The sequence below is a fragment of the Phocoena phocoena genome, chromosome 18, assembly GCF_963924675.1.
Source record: "Phocoena phocoena chromosome 18, mPhoPho1.1, whole genome shotgun sequence".
NCBI lineage: Eukaryota > Metazoa > Chordata > Mammalia > Artiodactyla > Phocoenidae > Phocoena > Phocoena phocoena.
In genome coordinates this window covers 64,195,709-64,219,557 of record NC_089236.1, presented here as the reverse complement: position 1 = coordinate 64,219,557, position 23,849 = coordinate 64,195,709, and the positions used below count along the sequence as shown (strand labels likewise).

General features: G+C 41.5%; 1 protein-coding gene across 1 annotated transcript in view; it reads right to left on the bottom strand.

Annotated features, from left to right (window-relative positions):
- The window catches only part of GPC6 (glypican 6), a 1,086,745-nt gene extending 1,065,869 nt beyond the window's left edge, over positions 1-20,876 (bottom strand). The window contains exon 1 of the mRNA XM_065896146.1: positions 20,717-20,876. Within this exon, the coding sequence (XP_065752218.1) occupies positions 20,717-20,876 (160 nt within the window). The remainder of the gene's footprint in view (positions 1-20,716) is intronic.
- Between the last annotated feature and the right edge of the window lie 2,973 nt (positions 20,877-23,849).

Genomic DNA, 23,849 nt, shown 5'->3' with positions numbered 1-23,849 from the left:
ATTTCAGTAAATATATGACATTTATGAATATTTTCCTATGCATAAAACATCAACTGAAGCATCACAAGTGCCTAAAAGAATGACTGTCCCTCATATATACACTACCAAATGTAAAACCAACAGCTAGTAGGAAGCAGCCGCATAGCACAGGGAGATCAGCTCAATGCTTTATGACCACCTAGAGGGGTGGGACAGGGAGGGTGGGAGGGAGACGCAAGAGGGAGGAGATATGGGGACATAAGTGTATGTATAGCTGATTCACTTTGTTATAAAGCAGAAACTAACACACCATTGTAAAGCAATTATACTCCAATAAATATGTTAAAAAAAAAAAAGAATGATTGTCCCTGAAGAGGTCAACCCTTTGGTATCTTTTAAATATCTTTGTGGTATCAACCCATGTATTTTTAGAAATTAAAAACATCTGGAAGGATTTGTCATGATATGTCAATTGTTCAAGTTTTAAAAGACCGTAGGACACTCATTCTTCTTTTGGAACCTTCCTCCTTTTCTCTGCAGAGGTGACATTTGAAACCAGTATCCCCAAGTTCACTGCCAGTGTCCCTAAGTACAACCATCTGTAGTGAGAAAGGTCAAGGTTATTTTGGGCTTGAAGAAAGTTCTAGAAATCAAGAAAAAAATGGAAGGAGCTATAATATACTGTGCATACAATATGTTACCATTTTAGAGTCAGAATATATGTATCCTGAGTCCAACATCGGTACTCTCATGAATGACTTCCTGTCCAAAAATACATAATATACATAAATATGTGTAAGGTGTGTGTGTGTATACATACACATACATATGTATATATATCTGAGAGAGAGAGAAGACAAATGTGAATAATGCCAAAGTATCAAAGTTACTTCATCTTTCAGGGAGGGTGGGAAGAAGGGAGACACAAGAGGGAAGAGATATGGGAACATATGTATATGTATAACTGATTCACTTTGTTATAAAGCAGAAACTAACACACCATTGTAAAGCACTTATACTCCAATAAAGATGTTTTAAAAAAAAAGTTACTTCGTCTTTATTAATCTTCGTTTTCCTTCTAGTACTTGCCTATCCTCAAAATTTTTCACTAAACCCCAGGTTACCACCTCAAATGTGAACAGATAGTCAGTTAAATCCACCAGTTAAGAAGCTTATCTGTTTGTCCAACCCTGGGCAAAGTACCTAGGAAACAAATAAAACTGCATAAACCTAGCCCTAGAGGAGCTTAAAATCTTCAAAGAGCTACCACAGTTCTCAGACAATTTTGGAGTGGCAGATTTATACTCAATTTCCCTAGAAACCGGAAAGCTCTTTTTTTTTTTCTTAAATTACAAAATTAATTTATCTAGAAGTGGCAATTATATACTGAATTCTTCTTATACCTTAGAATGTTTTAAAAAGCAATAGATACTGTATCTCAACAGAGCTATTTCAAATCAATACAATAGGAAAAATTATTAGTACAAGAAGGTGGACTCATCAAACCATAGTGGATACTACTGTCACACTTAGAAATCAATGGCTGACAAACATAATGCTTAGAAATGGGAAGCTTGAGAAAAACCTGAAAGACAGGTAATTCTCTGAATTTGGAATATTTGCTTTGAAAATCTCCATGTTTTCTATCATAAAGGACCATTCTGCAATCACTCTTGCTTCTCCCTCCCTCTTCTTGCTGCCAGAGCCATGCTCCTCTAACTCCCTTCTCCCTACCTGCCCACACCTCCTGGGATTGGCTTTGCAGGAGGAGCAAAGGATGCTCAGTAGTCAATAGGCTTCAGAAGAGGAAGAGGTAATACATCTTGGTCCTTAGGTCTGTAGGTGTAAGATCCTCCACTTTCCTTCTGGAAACATTATTTGTTGTGAGTGAAGGAGTTTGCTTTGCATCTCAAAGAGGAGGGGGAAAGGTGTCTGACACTGAGCCAGTGAAGACAATAATAGTGTATCTCCATCTGAACACTCACCATGACAATATATAATTCAAAGTTAAATACTAGACTATAAAGAAAATGAAAGGAAATACAAATTCTAGTTTTTATCATGATGACTACCATATTGCTTGAAATATTCTTCCCAAAATACTTTCTGATGCCTCTGTTCACAAGTACCCAAAGCACACTCCTGGTCTGCCTAATGGGTAACCCAACACTGGCTTTCATAACTTGCCCAGCAGTACCATAAGAAACAGTACTAAGGACTCAAAAGCTAGTTTGGCCAAATATACAACAAAATAACTGTTAAATCTTGCCTTTGATTTTCCCCAGAATGAATTCTCCAATGTCCCCACTTCTTTGGGACAAAAACTAAAGTGAGTACGTCTCATTGGTTCATTCTAGGTCATGTGACTTGGCCTGGGAAAGCAAGCATCTGACCTTTTTAATTCCTATACCAGTAGGCGAGATCTGTCTTTCCTTAGACCCAAAAGGATGAGGATTTCTCTAAACCTAGAAAGGGGATTTAGATGCTAGAAAGGGGGCTCAAACCTAGAAAGGTGGTTCAGAAACAGCTAGAATAATAATTATGAAACAATATAATTTTACACATGATGACTCAATCTAAACGAGAAATCAGTTATCACTTATCTTACTGGGAGATTCTAGAGATGTCTCAGGGATAGAATCATGTTTGCTGCTTCTTACCTCCTCTAACAATGGAAAGTTAAGTGATTCATAATATTTTGAAAGAACTGCATAAACCGTTACATAGCCCAATAATCTGAAAACATTATATTAATTCTAGAAAAAGTTATTTTGCTCATGTGAAGAAGAAAATCATGTGATTCACATGGGTAGTAGTTAAATCCATGGGCTGCGGAATCTTCCTGGCTCATCTGCTAACCCATCTATTTCTTTGGACAAGTTAATTGCTCTCTCTGTGTCTCAGTTTCCTCATCTGTAAAATGTGAATGGTAATACCTATAATGGAGATGTTGTAAGGATTACATGAGATCCTACAAGTAAAGAGTTTAAAATTGTGTGTGGGGCATAGAGAGAGCTCAGTCAATGTTATCATATAACATATACTCAGTGGTATAACATGAAGCCCATTTTTAACAATCCTACTACAATTTCTATGCTTTATCATGATTCCATTTCATTTCATTAAAGGGCAACCTTCAGCTATATGGAAAGGTCAATCATTTGATACTTTTGTTAAAGCAAAAGAGAGCAGACAGTCTTCTTTATCCTTTCAAAAATATCAGTGCAATAAGACCATTCAACTCACTGTAAAAGTCACGGTTCTATAATATTGATTTTTTTCAGAAGCAAATGTATAGGTAAAATGTAAGGATGGTCTCTCTTTCTCCCTAGAAACTAGGGTGGGGACAATAATATATACTATTGAGCTGGACTAGCTGTAAATATAAATTTTACTCTCTAGACTACTAATTTACATGGTGGAGAAATATTTCAACATCAGTCTCAATAGGAAATAAATAACTTACATGACACTTTGTATTGCATGCCCTTCTAGAGAGTAAACTTATTAAGGGCAAGATACTCTGACTTCACTTGTGCTCAATAAATCTGTGGAAATGAAAATTGACAATATAATGGCTGGAAGTTAGCATATGTCCAGTAGTATATAGAATGCCCTTCATAACATAGAATATACATGAGTTGGTCAACATCTATTGATACAAAGAGGTTGTTATCTAGGAATCAAGTGAAAGCCCAGGTCGTTGTCATAATTTGGTACATTCAGTATGTGTGTACTGAATGCCTTACTGACAGCCATGCCAAAATAAATCAGACATGGCCCTGCCTTCTAGGACTTTTTAGACTAATGGAGACTAATCAAATATATCAGATATTTATATTTGCAATAAAAGTTAGAAAGTGATTACCACTCCAAAATGTTTAAATAAAATATTGCAAGAGGTAATAGATGGGAAGAATTTTTCCCTCTAAACACATTCCTTCATAGAAAAAGAAATTGATCTCTCTCGTCCATAGGAAAGTACACCACCCTTAGGGTCTGTCCCCTTTTTCCATGAGCATTGGTGGTACAGTGTTAAGTATAGCTGTCCTCCATTTTTTTAAATGAACAGAGAAACTTCCTTCAAAGAGTAGAAAACAAAATTAGCATGTCTGTCACAGCTGCAATGTATACTTTAGCAAACCAGATTTATTATTAGTCTGTAACAAAACTTAGATTGTTATTATTTATTGTGGCAGTAGTGAGTTCACACACACACCCATCATATTCCCCAATCTCAAAAATATACGCTGTGTATAGAGGCTGATACTTTCCATGTTAGGAAATTGGTCCAGTCCCTGAGAACAGTGTCCCAAGACATACATATTTCTGACAGAGCGTTACATCTTTCATTCAGAAATCAGGCATACTATTTAAAAAGAAACAGCACCTTCAATGCTACTGCTATTCTGTTAGGAAAAGTTCAGGACACCCTGAGGATCAATATATATAACACCTAAAGAAATCCTAAGTTCAGAGCTTCAATTCCATGTGGGAAGGAAAAACAACTTTGAACCTTGTTTTTAGAAAGAAATATCAATTTGTATAGATCGACTTTAAGAAAGACAAAATCATTTAAGAGAAATGAACTCTTTCAGGCATTCCCTTGTTTCATCACCCATTGCTTTCTGAAAAGACAGGTGCCTGCTGACACATGTGACCACGGGCTGCAGCGTAAGACCACCCGTTTCAAGAACAGAGCCACCAGCCAGAGCAGGGAAGTGGCTGCATCCGGGCTGCTCACCAACTCCATCAATAAGGCTCTCTTGCTCCAGGCTTTTAAATACCTTCATTTTAAAATTAGATTTTGATTTTTTTCTCAGAAACAGCTAAATCTCTGTTAAGCTACCCAAACATATTTCACAACTTAGATTAGTGTGTTCTGCCTTCCTGCTTTTTTTGCAGCTGTTACTTTTAAGAGAGCACATTTTGCTTTCCAAATGAGAATGGAGCCTTTTATTTAAAGGAGGAATTTTTCTGCTTGTTGTCATCTGGGCATCCTCCCTACTTTTTATGATTTCAGAACCTGCTTAAAACATCTTCATATGCAAACTGTACAGCAAGCACGAGTTGAAACGTTCACAGTTTCAAAAGTGATAGAAAACATAGAAACTAACTAAAAAGTAAGCCAAGTTAGATCAAAGAGGGCACAAAAAAGCTCACTGGGTTTCACCTTTTCTCCAGCTGGAATCACTTATTACACTATCTACGCAATAAAGTTAGTAAAAGGGATTCAGAGCATGAGCTGTTCTTTGCAGCCAACCATGGCCAAAAAAAATTGCCTCACCATTAGTGTCATCTTTTATTATCAAAATATTCATGTGTCTATTTATACACATCATACCCACTTCAACAGGGTAGCTATAATGTCTGCGAATTTTTAAAATACACAGCACAATCGTATGCTAATGTCACCAAAGGAAGGTTCGTATATGAAATGGCAGAATTATTGCCATTTAAAACTACATCTTTAAACAGAGATTGTCACATGGGATAAATGGGGTTATCTTTTTAATACTTCTGTAGAAAATTTATTAAAATATAGAAGCCAAAATAATTGGGGGTTAAATATCATTCTTGAGTAATTTATACAATTCCCTAAGGACAGATGCATGTTCTATTTGCTTGAACAAAGATTGATGAAACTTTTCAAAATCATTGTTGCCCATTTCTTAGGGAGTTCACAGGCATGACGTATTTAACAGAGGAATTTAACCTTCCCTATTTACTATATAATTAGGGTTCATCCATTTATATGGAAGGACAAGTAATACTGTATAAGAAATAAATTGTTCTAGTGGAGAAAAAAGGCATTTCAGAATCCTTGGTTCAGAGCCCTCACTTTCTCTCCCCCTCCGCCCCCAATGTGTTACCAGTACCTGTCCTCCCACCTCTACCTGCTTTTCTCCAGGCTCCCAGCATCTTTATCACTCCATTCCCACATAGTATTGAGATTAATCATCTATATGTCTGCCTTCACTCTTCTCTGGGTACCTCAAGGGCAGGGCAACTGTGGGTGTTTTTCTTTAACCAACTAATTAAAGATAAATTTGTACTGACCTGAAACAAGTAAGGGAACTTAGTTAGCTAACAGTTTAAAGTGGAATTCACAAAATTACAAGTGGTTCCTATGAGCACTCCAGGGGCACAACTTATTATTCAAAGCTTCCATCGTAAATAGATCATTCCAAAGGTGATATAATGTGATGGCTTTATCCCTTTAAAAAAGGCCTGACTTTTTTAAACTAACTTTCCTCTCTATCAATTTCTTTATCTCCCAGGAAATGTCACTGCAATTTAAAGTACTCTTTACATTTAACTCCTCTAATCTTTTCAAGTATTTGAAAGTTGCTGTCAGTGATAGCTAAAAAATGACACTTTAAAAAAAAAAAACATTTTGATAGTCATATACCTATATATAGCAGGTGTTTCACTGGATGAAACGTTATACTCTAAAATAAAATGAAAGCAACAAAATGCGTGTTCTACACAATAAACTCTGGTGGTCTACACTTTCACAAATCGATTTCCCCTGGCTAAGCTAATATAACTTATCAGCCGCAATCTTTCAAAGAAAATATAAGGGTGTCTTTATACTACACCATTTAATTTTGATCTTACTGAAAGTTGTCTGGAAGCCCAGACGCCCCCCTCCAAAATCTCTTTATATTTCCGATTAAGGAGTAGTCAACTATTTATTGAGTACCTACTATGCCCAAGCTCTATGTTCGAGGGAGTACCAATGTGTATGAAAGTTCCCTCAGCTATCACACAGGCAAATTTGGGAAACACAAATTAAGAGACTCATTTAATGACAGGATACATGATAAGAGTCATGAGAAGGCAGAATCTGATTAATTACCAAATGAATACACAAACATTCCACAAGCTTGGCAAAGAAGGAATAGTTAGGGACTGGATGGCCTAGGACAAATTCAGGACGGGAAATCTGAGCTCAACTGGATTTTCATTAGTGGAGAAAAGTGAGGAGGACAGACCAAGCCTTGTTATGAGGTATTAGCAAATGAAATGAGACACAGAAAGAAAATGAAGTTTAGTGAAAAAGTTTTTATCAGACAGAAATTTCTAGAAGGATGCTTAAAAGTAAACTGGAAGGATAGTTTGAGATCTTGGATGTCAAACCAACAGGGTCGAAATTTATACTCAAGCCACTGGAGAACCAAACTGACCTTTGATAGTTTAAGGCTTAAAATTTAAGCCAGTGGGTCTCAAAGTATGATCCAAGGACTATCAGTGTCACCTGGGCACTGGCCCCATCTCAGAGCTACTACATCGGAAACTCCTAGCATGGAGCCCAGCAGCCTGCACTTGAACACACCTTCTGGGTGATTTTGAGAACGACTGGTTTAAGCAAATTAAAATAATCAAGGCAACGTAACAGCTACATATCCTTCTGCTGGTGGCATGCACAACACAAACCAGTGAGAATGGTCTGAAAGAGACGTTTCAGAGCCATTTCCAAGTAGAAGACCAAAAAGAAGAGAAATAAATGTTTTTGAAAGATTTGCTATTTGACATTTAACAGCATTTTAGCATCACCTTTTAACGTTCCATTAAAGCTTCTCTCTTAGCAGGAAATTAAAAGTGACTAAGTCTTGGAGTGGGGATTACAGCCTACTAGGTTTTCTCTCTCCTCTTCTGATTAAGAAATAGGCAGATTTCTGTTCACGATACATGTGTCAGGAGGGAACTGGGAAAAAAAGAACCAACATTTACTGAAGATTTCTGTCAGGCTGTTCACATGCATTATGCCATTTAATCCTCACAAAAAAAATGTTATAAGCCAACCTATAGTAGTGCCCTTTTATATAGATATGGATTCTGGGATTCAAAGAGGTAAGAAAACTTTAAAATGATCGATTAGTAAGCACAAAACAAGGATTTAAGTTCTTTTGCTTCTATATGGTACCATCTTCCAGGAAGTCCAAAGATTCCCATATAAACAAGGAATTCATATTATTTCCAATTCACTTCATGTTTGAGAGATTCTTTGGAAGCGTTCATCTTGTTTATGGAATGGGGAAGATATTTTGCAGATACTTAACTGATTCAATATTTTTGCCCCTTAATTCACCGTTTTCTTACAAGCTTCCACCTCCAGAGGCATGGGTATCTGTTACTGGACCTTTTCAAGAGAAAAGTCTTCAAACCTGGATGAAAGGCTTGAGGTCCAGCTAGGAAGAGAAAGGGTAGCAAACCCATCCTGGCCCCAGAGGTCACGGGAAGAAAGGAAGCACAGGGATGGTAACGGCTCCCCACGTCTTCCAGTTTCTCCTCTCTGAGCTTTGCATCAAAACAGGAAGACAAAGAGAAGAGGGATCTCTGGCTCAAATTCTGCTTAGGACTCTGGGAAGAGATTGCCCGGTTGGCCACCTGACACCAACCTTAGGGTAAACTTGGAGATACAGGGCGCTCAGAGGGAGGGCTGCACCCACACCCAGGGGACACAGGTCTGGCCCAGCAGGTCATACAGCCCTGCTGGAGGCTCAGAAAGCAGCTGAGTGGTAAACCAGAAGGTAATGAAGGCTACAGGTGGGCCAGAGGCCAGGTGAGGGACAGGTCAGGGCTTCAGGAGGCCTACAGGGCCAGAATGGCCAACGTGAGGGTGAATACTTCAGGGAAGGGGGCTACCAGGCCCTTCCCAAGTTGCACAAGATCAGATCACAGATATCAGTTTTGCGGGCCGGCAGGGCCCTGGAGATGGGAGGAGCCCAAGGTCTAGACACTTCCTAGACCCATGGAAGAGACTGATTTCCTTACCTAGCGTTTGTTGTTTAACAAACATGTATATAGCCTTTATTAAATGCCAGGCACTATTCTAAGAGCTTAAATGTTAATTCATGTAATACAATCACAACACTGAGAGGTAGGGACTGTTAGTATCCCTGTTCACAGATAACAAAACTGAAGCACAGAGAGGTCCGGAAAAAAGGCTACATAGTAGAGCGAGAAGTCAAAGCCAGCCTCTGCTTAAAACCAGAGAAAGTATCCCACATGATCCACTGTTACTGAGAAGAGCTTAACTGATCACACTAAAATTTTTTACCCATCAAGTTACCCAATAAGTGGGAGGTCCTGAGAAAAACCAGATGGGTCACGTGAGTGAAGCAAAGCAGGGAGAGGAAATCTTGTGCCTTTTCCCATTGGAGTGGCAATGTGTCTATATTTTCAACTTTGGGGGAAAAATACGGTGGCAGTTCACATACTTCCTAAAGGTCTTCCAAAAGCTTGTAAAACAGGTGAGTTCCCAGAGTGAGGAATCATGCCTTATCTGCATGGCTGGTTTTCTCTTGTCCAGTGACCACTGGAAAATTAAAATGCAGAAGCACTGCTTGGACCTAAGTGAAATCGAAAGACGTACTATTTCTCTATTTTTTTTTTAATGGAAAATGTCCAATTCGACCAGTGTTTCTCAGTAATGTTTAATTTTTTTCCCCCAAGCCCAAAAGACTGAAATACCAACCTCAGACCAAACCTTAGTTTAAAGGTCTTGAAGTTCACTTTGCAGGGAGCACAGAGCCGCCTATTCGGGAAACCCTTCACCCCCCTGCCCCACAGGTGGACAAAACGAACCGTCAAAACAACAGAAAGGGAGACAAAGGCAGACTGGATATAATTCTAAAAGCTCAGTGTACTGCTTTCAGAAATATACTGTCATTTTTAGGATCAAAATGAATGGACTGAAAGTACAAGGGGTTTTAGAGGCTTTCTGGGGCTTCATTAATTCTTTTTTTCCCTGATGAGGTATTACCAAACGGGGCCACTACTAATGGTGACACGATCGCAGCTCCTGATGGCCGGTAAAATGGGACACAGAGCCCAGCAAGGTGGCAGATGTATGGCACCGACAATATATTTATTGGAGATTTGGTTCAGTTTTTCAAATCTAACATGCCGCTGAATAGGTCCTGGGATACAGTGTTTGTACAATGTCTGTTAAAAAATGATTCTTTCCGGGAGGGGAAAAAAAAAGAACAGTGCTTTCAATGTTCACTATCCTTTACATCTGCTGCTCAGCTGGAAACACTGTTAAAAGGCCATTAGAACCTTAAGGTAGCAGACCTCGAAGGCTCTGAAAGCCAGGGAGCAATTCGCTGTTTGTGTGAGAGGATCAGCCCAGCCACTTCCTCTTCAAGGGCTGAAAACAGCTTCTGTCATGAGCCGTGAAAATCAATTCCACAGGAACCAGGCTGAAAAGTGGCCGAAGGTGGTAAACCTACAGGCTGGCGCTGCACGGCAGAGCCTCCTCCTGGGCATCCCTGGCACCTTCCAGAAGTCCCAGGCAGCGGCTCCCCGGCAGTGCCTGGGAGGAGATGGGCAGCCTGAGACTTCCAGAAACCTCCAGGCTTCTCTCTTAGGACACTGGTTCTCTCTAACGCTTCATTAGGTTAAAATGAGAATTGTCGCCCAGCACGAAGATAGCTTCAGGAAGTGTCACCCTGGGAAAAGCCTGCTCTCGCTTATTTGTATTCCATCTTTCTGTTTTTCTTGATGATACTAATTGGGAGAGAGGCCCTTTTTTTCCCAAAGAATACTGTTTCAAAGCCTTTCAAAACAGAGAGCAGTTTTAAACTTTTTTTTTTCCAAGTACCACATCATATTTTTGAAAATAAATATTTCAGAGGAATCACAATGGCTTTGTCAAGAGTTGTACTTTATAAACTAATGGTTAGAAAGGTTAAAACTCACTTTAAAATGCGTTACAGGTTTCTCAGTTATAGGAAATTGTTATTCCAGTGACAAAATGCACCTTTGTTACTACATAGAATTAAGATCAGTATAACCTATATTTTTATATATAGTCAACACTTTGTTAAACTGCAAACCTTTGTATAATTTAATAATAAGCATGTTCTGGATAAAAATAAATCGCCATTCTTTAATCATAGCAATTAGTTTATGTTTATGCATATAACTTCTTACAATATTAAATTATCTATCTTTACAGCAATAACCCAGGCTGAGAAACTGACTCAAAGTTTATTTGTTAAATTAATATAATAAAATGAAAAAGTACAATTTCATGGTTCTCTGCTGTGAATATCTGTTGCACCTAATGTACTGTTTTAACTGGAATTTAAGTGTGATCACCCTACATGTATTTTTTTAATTAAAATAGAAAAACATGGGTTTACACAATTTTTATATGTCTAGTATACAAAACACATCATGAAGATCTCTGATTTTAAGAAATCCCCAAGTTCCTTTTTTTTAAAGAAGGGAAGGTGGTAATTGAAGAGATTATATGTAATGATTTTGTTGTTGATGACATAAGATTTGCCGTTCGCAACCTATTATATTTAATTGAAATTGACCTTTTATGAGAGCCATGTGGTAATATAGGTGAAATGAATATATTCTTTATGGCAGTCATATAAAAAGATTGGCCTAAGCTTTTTTTTTTCTTTTTTTTTTTGCGGTGCGCGGGCCTCTCACTGCTATGGCCTCTCCCGTTACGGAGCACAGGCTCCGGACGCGTAGGCTCAGCAGCCATGGCTCACGGGCCCAGCCGCTCTGCGGCATGTGGGATTTTCCCGGACCGGGTCACGAACCCGTGTCCCCGACATCAGCAGGCAGACTCTCAACCACTGCGCCACCAGGGAAGGAAGCCCCTAGCCTAAGCTTTTGACATAGTACTTGACCTCCCGGTGTCTGAATACCCCCAAGTCTGTGAAAGAATATTGAATAAGATAACCACATAATCAAATGAGTAGTAAAAGCACAGTAAAAGCCTTTCACACATTAGCACTTGATAATGTAAAAGTAACAGTCAACTATGTTCCCTAAATTCAGGGCAAACATATAGCTGGAGGAGAGGCTGGAACAGATCAAGTAGGAATGTTCAGGAATCTTGCATTTCCAGATAATTAATACTTCAGAATTACAAATCTTATTTTCCAAATAGAGCTCCCATTATGTCAAAGAGCACTTAAACTCTTCAAAATCATTTGTCAAACTTTTTGCTACAAAAAAAAGTTTAAAAATCAGTGATCTTAAATTTTTTAAGTTTTAAAAACTCCCAGTCATTGGGATTTGGAATAAAATAGGATAAGCAAACAGCTAAAGGACATTTCTTACTTCCTCAGGAAAAAAAATTAAGGCCTGTCACTTGAAAATACCTATAACAGCCAAAAGCATGGTGGCTCTTTCAAGTTCATTGCAAAAGTGCTATTGACTTTGATCTATTCTGACCCATTAAGAAAATAATAACTGAAAGTTAGTCATCATTTTTTGGAAGACCTCAGAGTGCTTTCTTTGCAAAGAAAAGAGTTGCCTCAACTTCATTGCAGCCTTGAGAGGAAACACCCCTAGTTCCCTGAAATTCAGCAGAGGAGCACTTGCCCCTGCTAATCTCAGCTGTTCTGGGGGCACAAAAAGAGGAAGTCAATTCCTCAAGAAATCCAAGAAGTGTAAGGAGCAAATCCACTAGCTGATAAAGCCTACAGGACACAGGTGTGCATGTCCAGAGTGTACTATGCTACATCTTTAATTAAATGTGTATAAAATGAAGGGTGACCAGCTCTAAATGTAGTCTCCTTGTACCTGGAAGTCAGGAACAAATGGCTAGATCTGCACAGGAAAAATAGCTCAAGGCAGGATGGGGCCAGGGAGGGAGGGGGGAGGGTTGGAATTACTCTTGACCAGAAATGTTCTAAAAAAGACCCCCAAAATGAGTCCTACATACCCATAGGGAGCCTACCATATTAGCAAAGAATAATAGGGATCCTACCGTGAAAGAAACTTAAAATGACTTTTCCCAGTTCCCCTTTAAAGCAATGCTGTGGTTTTATTTTACTGGCGCAGAAGTGCCGAAGGCAGCTGGGTTAGGCCCCTTCTGCTCCAGGCACCGGTGATTACCGATAGAAGGGAGCCAGTCACTCTCTTTCCCTTGGGCCCCCTAGTGGTCGATGTAGACATTTGGAAGAACGCTGAGGAAACAGGGCCAGGGTGCGCAGCAACTCTTTCTGGGTGGAGATTCCTACCCAAGGTCAAGGCGAAAAATAACACAAAATCATTGCTCAAATATAACTGTCTCCCCTGACAAAAACATGTACTTAAAACCACATTGAATGCACCCAGAATGTGGCCCCCAGAAACTCAGAGGATGGTGCCCAGACCAACAGCATCAACGTCACCTGGGAATTGGTTAACAATGCAAATTACAGGTCCTATCCCAGAACTACTAAGTCAGAACTTGTGGGGATGACCAAAGCGTTTGCGTTTAACAAGGCCTCCAGTGATTCTGATGCATGATAAAGTTTATGAAGCACTGCTCCAGACCACTGGCTCTCTTCCCCAGACGCACATCAGGGTCACTTGGGAAATTTTCAAAAGAAAGGAAGAGAAGAAGGGAGGAAGGGAGGGAGGGAGGGAGGGAGGGAGGGAAAGTACCCTTCCCAGACCAATTAAATCAGACTATCTGAAGATGAAGCCCAAGTGCAGGTATTTTTCTTAATAGTTCACATGATTCCAGGATAGCCCTGGCTCTTTCCATCTCGAAAGAGCCAGTTGTTAAATCTTCTGGAATTTTGTGAGCCAGGTGTTGAGCTGTTAGTAGCTCAAGACCGGTCACAGTGGGAACATTTAAACCACAAAAATTGGCAAATGCTACAAATCAAGTCTCTCCACACACTACCCTCCAGAGAGCCAACTGTTTAACATTTATCAGTTCACCACTGGCCGGAGTCGAGGAACACTGTTTTAAAGCCAAGAATGCCAAATACTTAACTCAGATAGTCTGAGTCATTCCTCTCAATTCCTCTGTTACCCCTAAGTTCCTTATTAAGATTATGAAGATTAACCAAGCATTTCAGTGGCCATATACGTGAGAAAGGTGACTACCAGCCTGTCTTAGGGTATAACTATGACTAGTTCAGATTAACAGCCATAGTCCTTTTCCTTTCTCTTCCAAGCATGGGCATAGGAGGCAATTCTGGAATGAGAAAGGTGGGTAAATCTGCTGGGGGACTGCTGAGGCTAGTCTGCCTCGTCAACGGAGAGATGCACATGGGAAGAAATGGTCCCTTTCTATGCCTCTGGGCATTGCCCCTTTGCCTCTTGGTACTCCAGCAGCCATCTTGTTTCCATTATGGCCCTGACCTGGATGATGGATGGAATGAGGATGGAAGAGCCAAAAGATGAGGAGAACCTGGGACCGGGTGATACTGTTAACTTTCTACTTTCTCACTCCTAGAACTGCTCTATGTTGGGACTCCTTCATATGTAAAAGAATGGCTCGCAGTGATCATGTAAACTGGAACTCCTCTCATGCTTTCAGGGCCTTCTTTCCATAAAGGCAATGTGTGTGCCCTCTACTCCCCCCCCCCAACCCCTTCTTGCTGACTCTGTACTCATGCTTTGGAGCCCATTGCTCTTCTTCAAGGAGGCATTTCCATAACCCTGTGATCAGAACACAGGATCCTATAATTTTTCCGTTTTTTAAAGTTTTTTCTTTTTATTTATTTCTTTACTGTGGCCGCACCTCCAGGCATGGGGGATCTTAGTTCCCCCACCAGGGACCTGAACCCACACCCCCTGCAGGGCAAGCATGGAGTCTTAACCACTGGACCACCAGGGAAGTCCCCACATGATCCTAGTGAATGCTTTCCCAGTGCCAGGTACCCTAGTGCTGTGCACTTATCTCAGCCATTCACTGTTAAAGGTGCCCTTAATTTCTGCTTCCCTGCTGGGATTAAAACTCCCTGGGGCGCTATAGCCAGTCCCTGGCACGGTGACTTACACATCGTAGGTAAATAAGAACTAGTTATCGGAAAAATGAAAAATAAATGCCTACAAGAAATGAAGAATAGGTTATAAAAATAATAACCTGAATAATGTGTAAGTGTGGAATCAAATTTCCATTTTTCTTTGTTACTAACTGGTGCATTTGTTTAAAAATATTTTTCATCCAGGGTTATTAAAAACTCTTAAATATTTCCATCCAGGATTATTAGAATTTTTAAATCTTTACCCAAGAGTTAGCACTATGAAACCCTTTATTTACAAACATGCCATCCAGGGAGTCAACTACACTTTCAAACGTTCTCATGTAAATCACTAAAAACTGAGTAATACTGGAGAAATCTATGAAACTACTTAAAGTCTCGTTGTGTGCCAGCTAAAGAATTTAAGAGAGCAGAATTTGATCTGCAAAAGGATATAAGCACCAAGTTTGAAATATTAATTATTCTATTTATACTGGCAAGACAACGCTAAGTCACCTTGCTGGCCTGGCTAGACGTCTTTTGAGAGATGTGAACTAAGGAGGAAAAAAAAGTCCTATGATGTTACTTTTGTGGGTTTGAATATGAATTAAGCTAATGAATTATTTTATCAATAATTCCTTTACTACAGTTTTTATCCTAAACTCATATTTCTATAAAAATCTAGTGACTGAATGGTAGGTCACTTTGGTTTAAAAGGACTCAATTTTATATTTTGTTAAGTGTTCATAATACTCACCCATAATTGTAAAAGAACACTAGTCACCCTCTCACATAAATTATAATGCAATGTTTATACTACAGTATTTTAAAGAACATAACGCTGTATATTTTAAATCACTTTTGATAGTGGCCTACATTTCTGCTCACAAGCTATTACAATGCGGCACGGTTAAAAGATATAAGTTTTATGTAAAAAAGTATATCAGTCAACTCAAATGAACTCTTATTCTCAACGATGACATATCATCTTCTAATTAAATCAGCTAAGATAACTCTGTTTGCAAGGATCATTCTAAAATTAATTCCCAAATCAAGAGTCTAACAAGCAGTAGTCCTAATAGTCCAGATTTTAGATTGCTTTGATACCTGGAATTAATGTGAATCTTTTAGTAATCTAGTGACTTGACAAATCATTAAAAAAACATTTGAAGTTCCGCTAACTCATTTCCACCTCACAGTGTTCTTCGAAAGGATTTTAAAGACATCTTCTAACTAAACAGAGGGCAAAGAAATCAGAACTCTGTGAATCAGGCAGCTAAATGGAAATTAAATTATTTATCCCAAACTAGGAGATTTAATATGTCTCCAAAAGAGTAAGACTTACCAAACTCTGTTTTTTCATTTATGTTAATGTGATATCTACATGTAAAGTTGAAAAAAGAGTTGGGTTAACAGCAAACGTATCAAATAAGTTGGTTTGCTGGGGAGCAGAGGGAGGGAAGGCTTTTCCCCAGGAAGCCCACCAAAAAAAGGAAAGGACTGCTGGACGAAGGCCGGACAAAATGAAGCATTACATACTTTGAAATTTGAAAACAATAAAGAAAGACTAAAAATGTCACTAGTATATCAGTGGAATATAAGAGAATTTTTTTTTAATTTTAGACTTTGAGACAGATTTTTAGGTTTCTGAGATAAATTGATATTAAAGAGATGGGAGAGGGCTTCCCTGGTGGCGCAGTGGTTGAGAGTCCGCCTGCCGATGCAGGGGGCACGGGTTCGTGCCCCGGTCCGGGAAAATCCCACATGCCGCGGAGCGGCTAGGCCCGTGAGCCATGGCCGCTGAGCCTGCGCGTCCGGAGCCTGCGCTCCGCAACGGGAGAGGCCACAACAGTGAGAGGCCCGCGTACCATAAAAAAAAAAAAAAAAAAAGAGAGAGAGATGGGAGAGAATTTACTGCTTTCTTAATATCCAGCTATAGCCCGACTCTCAAAATACCTGATAGGAAAAAGGTGGCAAAGTAAATTATTGAGAACAGAGTTTGTTATATGTTTTTCCTAATCTGTGGGGATAAACTTCCCTCCTCCCTCTACCCCCATGATAATTTCCTGGAGTAGGTTTTTTTGGACTAACCCAATATTCAGAAAGTAGGTCCAATATATTGAAAAAAATCCGACACATGTTTTTACTTTCTATCTTTCATATAACCAGATCTATACAATGATCGGGAAAATGCACGAGTACACAGACAGTTTAGGGGTGGTAGCGTAGCCAATTCCAGAGAACATAAAATCCAAATTCAAAGTGATTTTGAAAAATTGTAGATGTTGCAAGTAAATAGAAAAATACTCAGCTAGAACTGAGCGAATGCGTATGGTAATTGATAATACCAGGCTATAGATGTATTAGATGAGGAAAGAATTGATTTTACGTGCATTCATTCGACAAATACAGAATGGCAGTGGGCAAGGTGAAGTGGATGGACTCCAGTGCCTGGGGTCAGAGTGCCTGCGTTTGAACTCTAGCCTCATCACTTGCTATCTGAGTCATCCTTGGGCAAGTTAATTATCTGTCTCTGTGTTGCTCGGTCTTTTCATCTTTAAAATGGGGATAATGATAGCATCTAAGTTATTAGAAAAAGTCAGTAAGGCAATGTTTAATGTTTTTAAAGTAAGTAATGTTTTTCAGATAGGTGCCGGGCACATAGTGATTTCTACATAAGAGATTGTTAAGTAAAGTTGCGGTAGATAAATGAAAAACATTAACCTGTAAGCCAATAAATTACCACTAGTAAGCAACACATGCATATTATAATGAATGACTCCAAGAAGGCTCAAAGCATAAAATAGAGGCACCGTAAGCATAAAACAACATTCCCTGAATTGCCCAGACTTTTAAGCAGATGCTCTTTTCAGTTGTGAGTTCCTTTAGAAGTTTAGCGCCATCAGGATGAGTTGGATTGGAAAATGAGATAATATTTCTGATGCTGGAAGAAAAACTGGCATGTTTCACACTGACCTTTGATCAGAGTAACAGTGCTAACAAAGAACTTGATGCTACATGGCTCAATATCTTCCCAGAAGATAGAACAAGAGAAAATAAGCAAGCACACTTTGCAGGTTTTTTGGCTAGATATCTGGAAACATTCTGATACCACAAAAATTACTAAGTATTAGAATGGATTGCTGAGAGGGGCTCAAGGGTCTATTCCTTTGGAGGTCTTTGAAACAAGAACAGATAGTCTATCTGATCTGCCTGAGATGGTTTAAAATCAGGGCTGAGGGAAGATTAATGGTACAAGCTGCCCCCTGAAGGCCTCTTCTTTCCCAAGCACTCTCTGAGAGTCGAACTTTATATATTACCCATCACAGTCCCTCATCTGTTGAGTTTGAAGAACTCCCTTTTATCCTAGAATGGAAAAGGGCACACTATTTCACAATTGTGAGTTCTGAGTAAAACTTTAATAATGTCATGATGAAACATAATGTCCTTATTACTTCTCAGTTATTTTACCAGGCAAGCTACCTGTAAATATCTTTCAACTAGAAACAGCTCTCAAGAACCTGAAATCTGAACAGCAGTTCCTTTAAATTCATGTTCCCTGGCAGACTAACAGCACATGCCATTTCTCAAGCAAACCAGTAAAAGTCCAAACAAGGCAAAGGATGGAAAGGAGTTGAAGGGAAGGATAACCACGATATACTAGCTAATTAAAAGTAAATGGTATCAGGAAAGAGGGAAGAGAGGAAGAGTGTGTTCATTTAATAACAGGACACCTAAGTGATCATTCCAACAGCAATAGGTAGCACTGAGTAAAATTTACCTTGAAAAAATGTTGGTCCTTAATATACAGTTATCTTTCAATTCATTTCTTTTCCTATCAGATGTGCCTCTGACCTCCCAGTGACCTATAGCTTGAGTATTTCCACTGGCACAAAGGACAGGAGGGTTTAGGCAAACTCAACAGTGCCCTTAGTCCTAGAAAGTGATTTTAACAAAAGTGCACACGTTTTAGAAATTCACAGCTGATTAGCAAGCACTGTAATTGTCAAGGGGTGGAGAAAAAAGGGGGGGAAAACCCTCTGTAGTTAAAACTCTACTGAAGGATTTATCTCAACCACTGGCAATGTTTCAGGAAAGTCAATGGGGCCTGCAGAAATCATACACACCGAAAACCTCCCCTCTGATATGAAGGAGATTTGCCTCTGGTAAGGATGAACTGTAGTCTGCTGAAAGTCCCATTATCCACTAAAGAATACTGAAGCAATTTAAAAATACTTAACTCTTTTCTTCTTTGAGATATCTTATCTGAAATCATGTTGGGAAATATGTGTGTTTAAAAGACAGTTTGAAAAAGCCCAGATGAGAGGAGAAAAAGTTCCTACAAGAAGTGATCCATACTCTAAACCTTTAAAAAGTTGAATTCCCTGAGACTGGGGGGGGGGGAAGCAAAGCTGATCCTTATCAATTAATTAAAAAGAATGAAATAACAGTAGACAAAGGGGAAGGAGAGTTAAGAAACTTAAGGAGCTGCTGTGGGGGCAGTCTCTCTCTATTCACTGATTAACAAATTAAGGAGCTCTGGAAAAGGGAGAAGAAGTGACAGGGAGAGAAAAGTGGTCTTATAATTCACCACAGGTTCCGCCTCCGACTCACCAGAGGCTGCCTATGTCTAGCTCAGAATTTAAAAAGGCTCCCTGTATATAATGCACCGCGCTGTTAGCGTGGTGTGTAAGCTGTTTTTTTCAACGCCTGTATTTCTAGAAATGTGCTCATTCCGGTGTGAGTAAAAAAACCCACTTGTAGAGTTTGTGGATCAACCGCAATAAAACAGCAATCCCACCACGTATCGAAACCGTGATGTTTTAAGATCTCTGCAAAAATGCTTTCCCTCCAGCGACCAGTTCTTTGGCAAAACGCAGAGAGGCTGGTGGAAATCCAGCGTTTTGACTCGACCCTCCGAGGACCCTGAGGACTCCAGCTGCCGGGTCTGCGCAGCCCGCGCCCCCGGAGCATCTCCTGGCCTCTCTCGCAGCCACAGGATTACCTCTCCCCAACACGTTTCATTCACCGAGCCCCCGACAAGCTCGGGTTCGGTTGGAGCTAAGAGCCGGAAAACACGCACCCAGGCTGCCGAGCAAGTTGTCGGAGGGGCTCTCGGTGGAGGAATGCTGGTGGCCGGGCACGCGGGGGACGCGGGGTCCCGGGAGCCCGGGACGAATCCACCAGCGAGCCACCCGCTTAAGTTGACTCGGCTTCCCAGAACGGGCGGCCGAGGCCGCGCTCAGGACGGGGCGCGGCGCCGGCTGGCCAGGGTGTCCCCGAACCGCGAGTAACCAACCGCAATCAGGGAAGCACTGAGGAACCGTAACGGGAAAGCCCGCCCCAAATCTCAAATGGGCAGCCCACGAACTCCCCAGACCAGCCCGGAACCGCCGACGTCGGAGGCCGAGTCCCCCGGTGGGGTTCCCCACACACACACGCCTCTCCAGCCCGCGGCCCGGGCGCCGGGCGCCCTGCCTCCCCGAAGGTCAGGAGAGGGGACCGAGGGGCGAAGGGAGCCCTCCGCGTCTCTCCACCGCCCCCGCTGGCGCGAGGGAGGGAGCGGAGAAGGCGCCACTCAGACTGTGGCGCTGGGCAAACTGCGGCCGCAGTTCTTCCAAGTTTGCCGGAGCGAGCGGCGCGGGGTGGGCGCCCCGCTCGGCGATCTGCCCTCGCGCCGCGGCCGCCCCGGAGGGTGCCGGGCTCCCCGGCCCGCGCGGCCGGGGCCAACGACGAAGGGGGCGCGAGGGCGCGGGAAGAAGGGAGGATGGGAAGGAGGGCGCTCCCGCGTGTGCACACAATGAGGCAGCCGAGACGCACACCTTCCCCCGCGGGCGAAGCCGCGGGAGCATCCGCTGCCCCGCACAGAAGCGCGGCGGCCGGGAGAGCCCCGACAGAAAAGTGAACACCAACAACTCAGCAACAGAGGGAAGGCGGAGGGCTTCCGGAGGCGCGGGAGACGTGCGGCCGCCGAGGGCTGCAGCCGGCCCGGGCCGCGCGCCCGCGCTTACCTGCGATCTCCTGGTAGGGGATGTCCGCCAGGCTGAATCCCTTGGCACCGTACGCCTGGCGGACCTCGCCGCAGCTCCGAGCCTTCACATCCGCGCCGGCTGGGAGGGACAGCAGCAGCCCGGAGAGGGGAAGAATCACAGCCCCGATCCAAGAAGGCATGGTGCAACATGCAAATCCAGCTCGGTGAACCCCGGGACCCGTGCGCTCTTCACCTTGCCCCTCAAGCCGAAAGCCCGCCAGAGCCGGCGGCGCGCTCCTCGCCGCTGCCCAGCGTCACCCCCTTCCGCCAGCCGAGGGGACGAGCAGCGCAGCCCTCTGGACTATGCTCAGCAAACTTTTATATGCCTGATGGAGGATGGCAAGCCAACCAGAACTGGCTGGGAAAGCACCCGCCTTGCTCCTCTGGCCCCCCAGACCGAAAACGGTGCAATAAAAACGAGAAAGAGGAGGAAAAGAAATGTTTAGAAAACCACCATGGGGGTTGAGAGCTGCGATCCGAGTTCCGAGCCGCAGAATTATCTAGCGCGCGGCGAGCTCGGCTCGCGGGAGTGTGCGGCGAAGGTGGGGACGCGCGCCGGCTCTCCCGGGAGGGAGATGGACAGGCGACCGCGGGGGTGTGCGCGCGCGAGTGTGTGTCGGTGTGAGCGCGGGGTTCTTGGGGCCGCGTGTGCGTGGAGGTATGTGTTGGGGATATACGGGATCTAGGGGAAACCTCAGCTTCACACAGGCTGAGGGAGCCTGTGAGAGTCCTCCTGAAATAGGAAGAGAGAAATCCTGGAGACAGACACTGGAGGCAAGAGGGAAGGAAAAAGGAGGGGCGGGAGAGAAACGTGCTACACATTGCACAGCCGAAATTCAGAGACAGAGTCGAAGGCAAAACCTGGACTGGATTTCTTTCTACCCGGTAGAAGAAGGGAGGGGGGGGAAAGGGAAAGGTTCCTGTTTTCTCATTCCCTGAACATCCTTCATGCTGATCCGAAATGCTGCCTTTAAATGCCATAACAAAGTCATCTAGACACAAAAAGCATTTTGCAGTCATTAACTTACGTTAGTAAGCTATATTTTTGTGGACGTAAAGGACAACACAATTCCAATTGTTGCTCTGAACATGAGAAACAATTCACGACCTACTGAAACCCAAAGGCAGCGTAGAAATGAACAATTATAGGGGAAACGCAAATAGCAGGGCACAGTCACTACCCTAATTGCTGGTCTCATTTATCTTTGACTTTGTTTTTCTTCTGTAAAGGCAGTTCAGGCGCACATGAGAGACCAGTAGTTTTTCTTATTTTCAGATTTTGGGTTCTGGACTCAAAAATGTCCCCCTTTTAAACTTCAAATATTACATACTCTTGGATCAAAAATCATGATCTTAGGTGTCTAGTGTGTGGAGGAACAGGAAAGCTAAGGAGAAGAAGCAGAACAAAGAAGCAGTGAGAAAATGAGAGAGCAGGGGTTTTTGGGGTACATGAAGGAAGATATTGGGGAGGGAAGTGAGGTCTTCCTTCCCTCTCTTCAAATACTCACATACTAGACTTACTGTTTTCTTCCAAGTTAACAGAACTCTCAAGTGGAGAATCAATTCGCTTATTTCTTCCTGTCTTATACTCAAGTTCTGTGAAATGGGATAAATATGAAAATTCTTATCAATCTTCTTATGTTAATGAACTCTGCTAGGCAGAAGTATGTGTTGAAACCCAAAGCTCATGCAACTACTGGGGTAGTTAAATCCAAGACCAAAAAATTTAATTAATAAATAAATGAATGTTTAAAAGGTGATGCTTACTTGTGTGGCTGTATGTATTTAGGTCAGCACATTATTCAGAAATAACTATTGGGTAATGTCCAGCTTTTTGGAGCTTACCTATAAAGCTATGTTTTTCAGATGACAGCCATTAATGACCAGAATGACTCATGAAATGTGTCATTCTGTTTGTTACCACCATCACAGTCGTAATCATCTTCATCATCATCACAACACATTAGGTACCTCTTCGTCCTCTCTTTAATTAATTCCTTCTCTTTTACTCCACCAAAAAGACTCCTGAGTTTAAGATCCCACCTGATTGAAACTAAGGAAATGCTTAAAAATGAGGTTCTCTTATTTACAATTTGATTTTTTCTTCTTGAAAACTCCATAGCTAAATATATCTTTCTGAAAACAACACTCACATATTTTTTTCTCTTAAAATTTTAGCACAATGTTTGCCTTCGTGATATTGTACTAACTGGCAGAACTTAAGTGACTGCACTTATTTCCCTCAAAGTCTGAAATCAAGATGAGAACAAAATATACTCTAGTGTCTTTGTGGACAAAGGATAAGTTGGGTAGGATTAGGAATTGCTATAGCCAAGTCATTATTTCTATGATATTTGACATGACCTTCAACCTTCTGTTTCTGTCAGCCAGGTGGTGGGCATTTCACACTCCAGAGGAAGGGGGTAAATACACACATAATGTATCCTCTCTTCTCGCACTGGGACTCATTGTAATTTATCCTTACTCTAGCAGTATACAGCAAATAATACAATAGAAAGGACACGAAGTGGAGGGAGAATAGGTAAAAATATAGTATATATGTTTTAAATTATTTGAAAATCAATCATGAAGTATTCAATGAGCATTCAATGCAACTGTACAACACTAGGTTATTGTACGTAGCTCCTACACTTGTACCAAGGCTAGTATGGAAAAAATTATAACTTAATCAGATGTAGATTAGTTTAATCCCATCAGGAGGGTGAAACAATTTAAGGTAAGTTTGTAAATTCCAATCAGACCAAAGAATTAACTAACTTGCTTTACTGGTGCTCTCAAACCCTGTGTAGTCCACTCACTGAGTAGTGAAGTGGTGTAAGAAAGTCAAACTTTCCAGCTAAGGGCAACAGCAGAGCCTAGATGAGATATTGGAATGAGACTTGAAGGTCATGGACGTTTATCGAAGAGGCCTGACTAGAAAGATGAGAACTCATATTAAGGAGAAGTTGGTGTTTGATTTAGATAGGAAAAAGAAGGTTGGCTGAAGGACTTGAACCCTGGCAGTAATGTTTATATTGTACGTAATAGGGAAAAAATTTAGAACATGAAGAACATCAAACCAAAAGAAGCAAGCACATAGAAGCCAGAGAAAG